Consider the following 12,280-nt stretch of genomic DNA (forward strand, 5'->3'; position numbering starts at 1 on the left):
TCTAGTAACATGTCGTGACTTAAACATAAGAACATATTATGGCTAAGGCTACAGTTATACACGTCGTAATAATAATATTAAACACCCTGTCTGTTGACAGTCATCAACTGTTCTCTCTAGTTATTCTTGATCAGATGTACCCTGTAGAAACTCATAAGCATGTCTAAGCATTTAACAGTCTAACTAGACATCCTATCTCCACTAAACATTTCTAATACATAAAGTATCTATCCAATTTCTATCTGACTAAAAATACCTAACAGTACCCTTGGGCGATATGTACCGAATCCCTACACCGCTCTTTATCTTTGTACAATCATGTGCCACTGACAAACTCATGACAATTAAATAGACTATAAAAAATGTGCAACACACATCCTGTTAATATATACAGTGCCTATAAAAAGTATTCACCCCTTGGATGTTTTACCCTTTTATTGATTTTATAAATCAATCATGGTCAATATAATTAGGCTTTTTTGACAAAAAAGTACAAAAAAACCCTCTTTCATTTCAAAGTGAAAACAGGTTTCTAGAAGGTAATGAAAAATATGTAATGTGAAATAAGTGACTGCATAAATATTCACCCCTTTCAAGTCAGTATTCAGTAGATGCACCTTTGGCTGCAATCACAGCACTGAGTCTGTGTGGATAGGTCTCGTTCATACTTGCACATTTGGACCCTGCAATTTTACTCCACCCTCCTTTGCAAAACTGCTCAAGCTCTGCCAGGTTGTGCAGGGATTGGGTGTGAACAGCCCTTTTCAAGTCCAGCCAGAAATTCTTCATTGGACTGAGGTCTGGGCTTTGACTCGGCCACTCCAGAACACTCACCTTGTTGTCTTTAAACCATTCTGTGTAGCTTTCACTGTGTGCTTGGGGTCATTGTCTTGCTGGAAAATAAATCTTCAAGATTCAAGATTTTTTATTTGCCATTTATACATAAACAGACAGTCTAGGCATATAGGAATTCTTGTGCAGCTCTCCTTTGGAGTCAGGTAAGGAGTTAAAAGCCAGAAAGAATGCTTAGTCTTAAAATTAAAAAATGTGTATAAAGGCAACAAATCATTAAAACTGCAATACACAAAAATAGAGTAAAAGTATTTCCCACAGTGAACTTCAAACATTGCATATACTAATTCAAATGGTGGAGTTGGATATGTCCTTATGCTTGGTGAGGTAGTGAGGTGTTATTGCAAATGTCTAGTAAGGGGTTATTGAACATATATTCTCACATTTTCGTATTTGCCATCAGTCTTACTGCAGCAGGGAAAAAGCTGTTATAAAGTCTAGTTCTGTGTGTGATGATACTGTCTGCCCTGCTGTGCCTGAGGCTGTAGGTGCAGTTTTTGTGCCTGAGCAGAGTGTGAGCTGGGTGGCATGAATCCCTGATTATGTTCTCTGCCCTTTTAAGACAGAGCTGTGTGTACAGTGTGTCCATAGCAGGAAGTTCAGTCCCAATTATTCTCTCTGCAGTCTTTATGAGCCTTTGAAGAGTCGTCCTCTCTGCCGAGGTCATCTAAGATACCATCTTAGATGAAAGTGGAGTGAGGAAAGATAAAGTGAATTGGTATCTTCCAGCTTCTGACTGACTGAACACACCTGAGCCAGGTAATCAGCAGCAGGTCAGGCAGGGATAGTTGAAAAACAAGCAGAACAGTGGCCCTTGAGGACTGGAATTGGACACCCCTGCTTTACAGCATCCATACTATGTTCTCCTGATTATTCTGGGATCTTCCGTCCATTTTTCAGCACTTTATAATAATAATAATAATAAACTTTAAGTATAAAGCACTTTTCAACTCCGAAGAGCACAAAGTGCTGCACAGTGGAACATATATATCAACTAACAAATACTAAAACAATCAATACTAAACACAGGTTAGAAAATCATAGCAATAAAAGTTTCATCAAAATAAAATAATATAGAAGAACAAATTAACCATGTCCCTTTAGGGCAGATAAAATGGATTAAACACCAAAAGCCTGTTTAGGTGAGTTTTTAAAGTAGACTTAAAAACCGCTAGCTCAGTTGTAGACCAAATCTCAGGCGGCAATGAATTCCAGAGTCTAGGACCATAGACAGCAAACGAGTGGTTGCCCCATTTTTTAGATCGGGCCTGTGGAATAACCAAGGACACGTGCTCAGCGGAGCACAGGGTTCGGCGCGGAGTGTATATTGATAACAGCTCCGATAGGTATGGTGGGGCAAGGCCATATATGGCCTTAAAGACAGATAACAACATCTTAAAATCAACTCTCCATTTTACTGGCAACCAATGAAGGGTATATTGATAACAGCTCCGATAGGTACGGTGGGCGGAGGCCATATATGGCGTTAAAGACAAATAACATTTTAAAATCAACTCTCCATTTTACTGGCAACCAGTATAGTGAAAAAAGAACTGGAGAATGTGGGCATACCTGGGAGTGTTCGACAGCAACCGAGCAGCCGCGTTTTGTACCAGCTGAAGTCTTTGTAGCACATCTTGGGACACACCAACATAAAGGGTGTTGTTGTGCACACAGCATGGTTAACTTGCATATCTGTGAAAGCACTAGTAATTTTAAATGATATAAAGGGCGATACACTGTAGCCCTGCGGTGAGCCTGTGCTGATTGTGAGCTCCCGCGCCTTATGGGGGTTTACCTGTTTCAGCGCCTTCAGGACCTGTGTATGTGTCAACCGAAAAGTAGTGTCCCCCGGGTCACGGGGATTTTGAGGGGGTGTCTGTGTTCATCCTGTTAAACCTCACATAGAACTTGTTGAGGTGGTCCAGGAGGGTGATGTCATTGGAGACTGCGTTTGTTGATTTGTTCCTTAGTTTGTGACTGCCTGGATTCCCTGCCACATACTGTGTTGTTATTCATATAGTAGCTCTCCAGTTTTTGGAAGTATGCTCTTTTTGCAGCTCTGATGGACTTCTGTAGCTCGTACCAGGCTTTCCTGTATTCTGCTTGGTCCCCTGACTTAAAAAGTTCTTGTCTCTTCCTGATTTTCTGTTTTATATCCCTATTATCATGGTTTTTGGTTGGGGAAAACACGCACTGTTCTAGAATATCAAACCATAGTTCTTGTGCAGACTGAAAAAGATTGTGTTGTTATAGGGATCACACCAATGTAGCTTTCATACAGTCTAAATTGTTAAAATTTTTTGATACAAGACTGCTGTGTTTATGTATAAAGCCAGGAACAATTTATTACCTGGTGGAATTCAAACTCAATTTAATGAAAGGGAAGGGGGATACAATTTAAGGGGTCAGTTAAATTTTAAAATTCATGCTATACGTACAACCAAAAAAATATTCTGTATTTCCATAAATGGGGTAAAACTATGGAATAATTTAAGTGTGGACATAAAAAATAGTAATAGAATAGACGAGTTTAAACATAAATATATAGGTATGTGTCAATCAAGATATATGCAAGAACAGGTTTAATGATTAATTAGATGGAACATTGTGGGTGTGGTGTAAGAATGTTAACACTATGTAATAATTCTTTAGTATATTACTTGTGTGGTGTAGAAGACAATTATCTAAGAATGTAATTATGTAAGAATGTTAACAATCTGTAATAATTTTTTAGTATATTATTTGTGTGGTGTAGAACAAAATTATCTATGTAGAGATACTGCTTGCAAACCAATGATGGTAAGATGATGTTATGGGGTAGGACTGGATAAGTCTAACTTCTTCCTACTCCATTCAAGCATGTACTAGGTATAAGCAAATTGATAATGGATTAGCATTTGTGGATATGTGTGAAATTATGTGTTGACATGTCGACTATCTTTACATGCTTGAAAGAATAAATCAATCAATCAATTGTGGAAGGAGTTTCCTATATTTTGTTGCATTCATTTTACCCTCAACCTTTACAAGCCTTGCAGGGCTGGCTACTGAGAATGATCCCCACAGCATGACGCTGCCACCACCGTGCTTCACAGTGAGGATGGCATGTTTGTTGTGACATGCAGTGTTTGGTGTCTGTCAAACATAGCGTCTTGTCTGATGGCCAGAAAGCACCATTTTGGTCTCATCAGACCAAAGAATTTTCTTCCACTTGACCACGGAGTCTCCCACTTGCCCTTTGGCGAACTCGAGTCGAGATTTAATATGGGGTTTCTTCAACAGTGGCTTTCTCTTTGCCACTTTCCCATAAAGCTTTGACTGGTGAAGAACCCAGGCAGCTGGAGTTTTCTTCAACAGTGACTTTCTCTTTGCCAGTCTCCCATAAAGCTTTGACTGGTGAAGAACCCCGGCAACAGTTGTTGTATGCAGAGTCTCATGGTCACTCTGTGAGGACGGCCTGATCTAGGCAGATTTAGACATGTGCCATATTCCTTCCATTTCTTAATGATGGACTTAAGTGAACTCCAGGGGATGTTCAGTGCATTGGACATTTTTTGTATCCATCCCTTGACTTATACTTTTCAATAACCTTTTCTCCAAGTTGCTTGGAATGTTCTTTTAACTTCATGGTGTAATGGTAGCCTGATTAACCAGTGACTGGACCTTTGAGACACAGGTGTCTTTATACTACAATCACTTGAAAAACATTCACTGCACTCAGGTGATCCCCATTTCTCTAATTGTGAGACTACTAGCACCAACTGGCTGGACCTCTGTTGAATTAGGTCAGTCATTTTAAAGGGGGTGAATATTTATGCAATCACTTATTTCCCATTACATATTTTTATTTAATTGACATTACTTTGTAGAAACCTGTTTACACTTTGACATTAAAGAGGTTTTTTCATTTTTGTTTTTTAGTCACAAAAGCCAAATTATATTGACCATGACTGATTTATAAAATCAATAAAAGGGTAAAACACCCAAGGGGTGAATACTTTTTATAGGCACTCTACATGACGTTATTACAGTTGAAGGGTCTATGAAAAGATAAGTCATGGCTTCTGTCACTATGGACAGTCACGTGGTGACACAGATGTTCCCTCAGCCACTGATTATCTCTGTGTCCCAGGCTTCTGCTTCTCACTGTGTCTTCACAGTCTTTCTTCGTGCCCCTGGCTGCACAAATGTGAGCCTAAAAAGACTTGAGTCTGCACAAGAGTCACAGCTCATTAAGCAGCCCTGGGAAGATGCCAACAGTCCCTCTGTTCACTCGTTCTCTCTCTTTCCATCTTCCAGAACAGGTCTTCTTGCTGCAGCTGCTGGACTGGGTTTTGCGTGGAGCTGCCCAGGTCATGTTTGTCAACAACCCTTTGAGTGGGCTCATTATTTTTGCAGGCCTCATCCTGCAGAACTACTGGTGGGCACTCAATGGCTTTATGGGCACACTCTTTGCTACAATTTCTGCCCTGATTCTACAACAGAACAGGTTGGAATACTCATAATTAGATTAATTATATAGAAAGAAGTCACATACACTGTATTGTACAACAGGAAAATATGAATTCATTCTGTCTAATTACTTTCCTTCAGGGATGCAATAGCTGCAGGGCTGTACGGATACAATGGCATCCTGGTGGGTCTGCTGATGGCTGTCTTCTCCACTGCAGGAGAATGGTACTGGTGGCTTCTGCTACCCAACATCTTCATGTCCATGATGTGGTAAGCAGATACACTAAGTAACTGTGAAATGAAAGGTAGAAAACTGATCAGTTTACTATACAAGGACTAAAGGCTAACATGTCTAATGTCAGTATATAATGAATTTATTCATTCATTTATATTACAATTGAAAGAAAAACAGTGCTTCTAGATCCAGACTTCATTAACCTTTTCTCAGTCAGAAATTGTCGATTCAGTCGGCCATAAAGCATAATAATGATTTAATTATGTTGGATAAGTGGAAAGAATGAGTCTGACAGTATCACAGTCCTGCCCCATGTTGGCATCTCTGGTGTTGGCTGGTATAAATATATAATAATACTTTAATAACAAGAGTAGGAAATGTGCAGAACCTACTGTGAATGTGATTGAGTTAAAGGTGACTAAAATCTAACACTGATAGTGTTGTATCATTGTGTTTCAGCCCAATTGTGTCCAGTGCTTTGGCTTCTATCAACAGTCGCTGGGATCTGCCAGTGTTCACCCTGCCCTTTAACATCCTCGTGTGTCTCCACATGGTCGCCACCGGCCACTACAACAACTACTTTCCCCAAGTCCTTTTTAAGCCTCGCTCAGAGATGCCCAATATCACCTGGGCTGAAATCGATGTAGCCAAGGTCAGAAACAGACCACGATATGTCTGTACAAATTTTCTGAAGGAGCAAACCTTAAATTTTACAAGCCTAGGTTTCAGTTACTATGGCTAATAGATCTTTGTGCAGCTTAGCTACTGTATATTGCCTTAAAAGCCTAAGTATAAGTTGCTTTGTACAGGTGCACCAAAGCTCAGTCAGGGGGATGTTAATAAATCCATTTCTATGTTGTCTAAGTGTACATTATACTTCGTAGTGCACCTACAAATATGGTTTTCTGTGTGTACCTCTTTAGCTGTTCAAGTCAATACCTGTGGGAATAGGCCAGGTGTATGGCTGTGATAACCCTTGGACGGGAGGAATCTTCATCATCTCGCTCTTCATCTCTTCCCCTATCACCTGTGCTCATGCTATCATTGGATCTACAGTGGGAATGGTTTCAGGTGAGGGGAGCAAACAATACCTTGGTCAGCACACTTCCCATATAGGAAGCGTGTGAAATGAACAACTGCAAAAGTAGTCAATAAACAGTGCATCTTATTTTTGCATCCTTACGTTTACAGAGTTAATTCCAGCTGCAATCAATTCATGTGTTCTAATATAACCACAAAAATATCCATTAAAACATGCAAAGATAACCTGGTTAACCAACCTTAAACTGAGGTTTTTGCTTGTTCTGCAGGCCTGGCTCTGGCAGCTCCTTTTGGTGACATTTACTTTGGCCTTTGGGGATATAACTGTGTGCTAGCCTGCATTGCCATCGGAGGCATGTTTTATGTTCTCACATGGCAGGCGCACCTGCTCGCCATTACCTGTGGTGAGTAGACACCTGAATGATAAACACACCATCTGGAAATGCACATATACACAAGATGGCCACATGACATGTAACCATGTGCAACACTGGCAGAGAGGGACCACATATTTGCATTTTGTGAAAACACTTATCCCAGAATAAACATGCATGTCATTTCACCACACCTCTCTTCTTCTCCTCTGCAGCTTTTTTCTGTGCATACCTCAGCTCAGCCATTTCCAATATCATGTCAACGGTAGGTATACGTATTTTCTCTCACTTCAATTCATATATCAGCCCGTAATAAACACAAAATACTAAGTATAACATAGTGTATTTTTCTTCTACAGTTCAGTCTGCCAGCCTGCACCTGGCCTTTCTGTCTCTCTGCCCTCACTTTCCTCCTTTTAACAATCGGGACCAATAAGATCTTCAAGCTACCACTAGCCAAAGTGACCTACCCTGAGAAAAACCTGGCATACTTCTGGAAGTTGAAGAAGCAGGAGAAAATGGCTGAGAAAGAGAGGAAAGAACAGGAGGAGCGGCAGAAAGCCATAGAAATACTAAATGAGAAAGAGCAACTAAGGCTTGAGATTGAAAGAATAGAACAAGGGAGATTAGAAAGTGAGGAATCAAAGGGTAACGAGGAAGAGACACATGTGGAAGACCCAGCACCTAGGGTAGAACAAAAGCAGACGGAAGAAGAAATGGGACATAGTGCCGTACCGGAGGTCACTTTTACTAGTTATGTTTAGTACCATATGTCAGCAAAAACAGAGAGAGCGAAAGACAGACAGATGTTATGCTAATGGAAGCTACTTTTTGAAGAATGCGCATAAGTATATATGTAAATATGAGAAAATAAATGATACTTGATAATCTGATTACTTGTAGCAGATTTTTTTTCTCTGTAAAACTTTGTTCATGTGTGGTATATTTCTTACTAAACTTTAACAACCAGTCACGTCCATGGTTATTTATTTAGTGTTTTCTCAAAGTAGTTAATTTAAATAATTAACAATTATCTGTGAACTCTATCATGTTGCTATGATCAGTTATTCTTTTCTGAGGGGAACTTCTTATATATCTGCAAACAACATACCTAAAACTTTTAATGGTAATCACTTGTACTGGCCAAGTATGTTTCACACACAAGAAATTTGTCTCTGGTACAGAGACAAGGCAGCCATGGTGGCACTGTCGCTGCAAGGTGCAACTGTGGCCATCAGGAGCAACTTGGGGTTCAGTGTCTTGCCCAAGGACACGCTGACATGTGAACTGGGGAAAACAGGAATTTAATAACCGAACCTCTGGTTAGGGGGACAGCTCTACCTCCTGGTCCACAGTTTCTATTATAGATGAAGTCAGGAGAAGGTGACTTTATGGCATCTCAGGCAGTGTGGTGGAAATTTTCAACTCATGATTCCAATAGATGTCTCCGTCAGAGTTTAAGGAATGCTAAGTTTCATCAGTAGGGAAACTTCTAGGTCATGTGTAATGTGAGGTAGTGTCTCAGCCAGTGCACTGAGTTTTATTTGTTTGTATGTGGAAGTCTGCTTTAATTAGTCAAGTGTAGCGCTTTCCACAGTCCTCTGTTCTGAAGACTCATGGGTTTAAGACCTACCACCTGGGAGCTGTTTCTTTAGTATGGTCATAGCTTGTATTATAATTTAGATTTAGGATCTATGACAGACACCTGTAGGGACTGGACAAGAATGAACTTCCAGCCATCTCTTATAACCCCCAGCTTTTTATATTTCAGCTGTGTCTACCCCATTGGCTTTGCCTGTTTGGTATTTTTCTCCCTCTTCATTGGCTGCTAAGGGTCCAAGGTTCCTGAGGTAGGATTGACTGATAATCTTGAGGAAGTCTGAATATATAGCACCTATGTCTTTTACTTTTACATTCAAAAGTAATTCAGAAAAGCAATAATACTAATGGTTTAAGATTTAGCTGCTTAAAACAAAAGTAAAATGTTTTCTGAGGCCAGATGGAGGATCTTCAACATTGGTCAAGAAATGTTGTAGATAAATAGTTTGGGCCTCAAGTCTATTAAGTGATTTTACCATTAACACTTCAAGTTGTATTCTGCACCTCACAGGTGCAAGCAGGGTAAGATCTTGCTGGCAATGAGCAATCAAAAATATAAAAATTGCAACTTTGGTTGCTTCATAATAGAGCGATATAAAAGGCACTACCTGTCAAACTAGGAGTGCCAGATGATTTATGACCCCTAAGTCGCGCCTGGTTTTCCACACCTTTAATGTTACCTTTCGAACCTCACCCTTCCTCTTCCTCATACTTTCTCACCTTTAGCTGTTAGGTTTTTGGACCTCCACTGTAATTCTCAGGGGTGCATCAAATTGCTATCAAATTTTATAATTTCCCAGCAGTACCTTAATGGGTACATCAACTGTAGTTTTCACACCTCTACTGCACAGTGGCTATGATTGATGGTTTTATGACCTATGGATCATTCGTTGGAAATTAAATATTAAATTCATATTAAAAATATATTATTTTTATAAACACCTTTTAACTAAAAAAACAAACAAACAAACACATGCAGCATGCGTAGTTTTAAATAAAACTTAACCTCGCTAATTAAGTCCCTCAAGTAGTAAAAACAAATTAAATCCATAGTCGGTGGAGAATAAAATAAATCCTTCAGGTAGTGAAGAATAAATCCAGCAAGATATTCCACAAAAATCACCAATGATCACAGTGTCTCTTCCCCATGCCGTAACATTTTACACTTGGCTTGGTCATAGGTCTTCATTCAGCTCTTCAGGCTGTGATAGTCCCTGGTGGTTGAAGGGTAAAACAGCAGCTCAAAGTGCCTGAGCACCCAAGGTAGTGTCATACTCCCTCCAATTGGTGGTCAACCAGCTGTCACCAAGGCAGCTGCTGCAGGTAAAATGACCTCTTGATCAGAGCCAGAAGGTACCTGGAGGCATTGGTTACACCCCATAGCCCGCAAAAGACCAGGGAAATCATATGACCAATTTATTTCTGAGATAAACCTGAGATAAACATAAATCGCCCATCAGTCCTTACTGGAGAGGATGGTCCACATTTAGAGCACCACCACAGTTTTCACTCACTAAGGAGTGCCATTTTATGTTGCAGAAGAAGCCCCGCATAGAAAGCCTCTACACAGAAGTCACTAACATGGTAAAGGCCAACTCAGAAAGCATCACAGACTACCTGGTCAGAGCAGAGAATATTATTGCAGCATTAAGAAGAACCAAAGAAATATTGAGTGAAAGCTTATTAATCACTATGATGCTGAAAGGTCTGAAAGACGAATATCACCTGTTCACGGTACACATCACTGAAGCTAATGAAGAACTAAGCTATTGTGAACTTGAAGCTAAGCTAAAGACTTTCGAATGCACCGAGCAGTACTGTGCCCTGACCTGTGCAGATGGGATGATGGCAGTAACTAGCTGCAAGGAGACAGCACCAAAATTAAAACAAAAAGAAAAGTTTGTTGGAAAATGTTATGCTTGTGGACAGCAAGGTCATCGTGCAAAGGTGTGTCCAATCAGGTCAGCAAAGGAGAGGAAGCGGCAAGGCACCCCTTCTTGGATCTACACACTTCCCACCACTCTGAGGCACAAAGACACAGTGAAGCGTGCAGCTGACATAGATTGTGAGTGCGCCAGTGAGTAAGAGGAAGAGGAGGAGGAGTCCTACGCTTTCAGAGCAAGCGAGGGCAGCAACCAGAACTTGAAACTGACTGGCCTCATTGTGGACACAGGCGCCACTTCACGCATCCTGAATGATGAATCCCGCTTCTAACGCTTTGATTAGAGCAGGCCCGGCCCTAACCAATTTGGCGTCCTAGGCAAGATTTCAGGTGGCGCCCCGTTGCATCGCAGTAAATTCCACTGCTAGTGTATATACTCATAAGAAACGTAATAGCTTTGTCTTGGACATTCTTTTATTTAAATAAAGCAATTGCACATTCAAAATACTTAATTAAAGAAACGAGTAGGCACAAAAAAATACAAGGATTTAAATAAGAATAAAAAGATGATCTTACAAAGACCTCTAGTGCTGTTTTTGGTACTGCTGTAACTTAAAAACTACACCATCATCATATTAGTAACAATTTCAATTTTATTGTTATTACAGTGAAATGCTAATTAGCAGAATGCATTGCAAAGAATGAGTAAACTCCAGGATAATATACTGTAGTGATCCTTCACTTGGCATGTTATGATGTTCTAAATTGTTATGGTTCCTTGATGGGTGTGGAGCTTCAGGGGTTAAGAGGTGTGAGAGCGGGAGGGAGAGAAGTGTGGGGGGGATTTGAGCTATAGAGGGTGTTAGCAGGTTGTTTCTTTTTCTTATTGTTGTTGGGCTGTTGTTTTGGCGTGGTTAGGGCCAACAGTAACCGGTTGTGTGGAGTTAATAAAAAAGCGACTATGCGTCGGCACTCACGGTTTCTTCCTTGTGTCCTGTGGGACGCTACAATAATAATAATAAAAAAACTCCTACTTGTTTAGAATCCTGGTCACCTTCAGTTTCATTTCTGCCACACATGCCCAGACTAATCTAACAAGTTCACTTTTTTCAGAGGCATCTCTAACCTGATGTTTTTCCATCACAGTTAATATTGTGTATTGTTTCAGTAAAATTACTATCAATTTGCTCTGACTGTTACTATTCAATAACACATTCGCATGACTCATATGAGGACCAGACCTGCTGCTCAGTGTTGTTAGTGTAATGACTACTGCAGTTCTCTATCACTGAGTAATTAGCTAAATTAAAATGTGTAAAACTATGATGCACAATTGCAATGCCCTCAGTTACAAGTGAGGTTAGTACAGTAAGCTCTTTGTTCTCTTTAGTCTAACCAGGTGCCTAGATTATATTACACAAATAAAAGTGCCCAGGAAATGTGTGGATTTCTCACTGATTTTCTCAGAATGACATTGAGGCTGTGGATCCCAGAGGTCGGACCCCTTTGCACCTGGCCGTGTCACTCGGGCACCTCGAATCAGTGAGAGTTCTCCTGAGACATGGTGCTGAGGTGACTAAAGAATTATTATTATTAAGTAGGCTTTGCTGCTATGCAGTTAAATTAATGTGATGGGCTTATTCTTTTCTGAGGTCTAGTTTTAAGAATAGTGGAAGTTACACTTTTTTTCTTCCTCCATTTCTGGCGCCCCCTGGATGTACGGTGCCCTTAGCATTTGCCTATACTGCCTATGCCACAGGCCGACCCTGGATCAGAGCTTCAGGCACTAGGGCCACATCTTGGAGCTGGCCGATGGATCGAGACAGAGCAGAGTTGTAGTAA

General features: G+C 40.4%; 1 protein-coding gene across 1 annotated transcript in view; it reads left to right on the forward strand.

Moving 5' to 3' along the window:
• The window catches only part of slc14a2 (solute carrier family 14 member 2), a 9,605-nt gene extending 1,761 nt beyond the window's left edge, over positions 1–7,844 (forward strand). Inside the window, exons 4-10 of the mRNA XM_020594280.1 lie at positions 5,155–5,344; positions 5,449–5,577; positions 6,002–6,194; positions 6,466–6,613; positions 6,853–6,987; positions 7,173–7,222; positions 7,317–7,844. Coding sequence (XP_020449936.1) covers positions 5,155–5,344; positions 5,449–5,577; positions 6,002–6,194; positions 6,466–6,613; positions 6,853–6,987; positions 7,173–7,222; positions 7,317–7,721 — 1,250 coding nt within the window. The 3' untranslated portion in view covers positions 7,722–7,844. The remainder of the gene's footprint in view (positions 1–5,154; positions 5,345–5,448; positions 5,578–6,001; positions 6,195–6,465; positions 6,614–6,852; positions 6,988–7,172; positions 7,223–7,316) is intronic.
• The last annotated feature ends 4,436 nt before the right edge of the window (positions 7,845–12,280 follow it).

Source organism: Monopterus albus, unplaced genomic scaffold, assembly GCF_001952655.1.
Source record: "Monopterus albus unplaced genomic scaffold, M_albus_1.0 scaffold23.1, whole genome shotgun sequence".
Taxonomy (NCBI): Eukaryota; Metazoa; Chordata; class Actinopteri; order Synbranchiformes; family Synbranchidae; genus Monopterus; species Monopterus albus.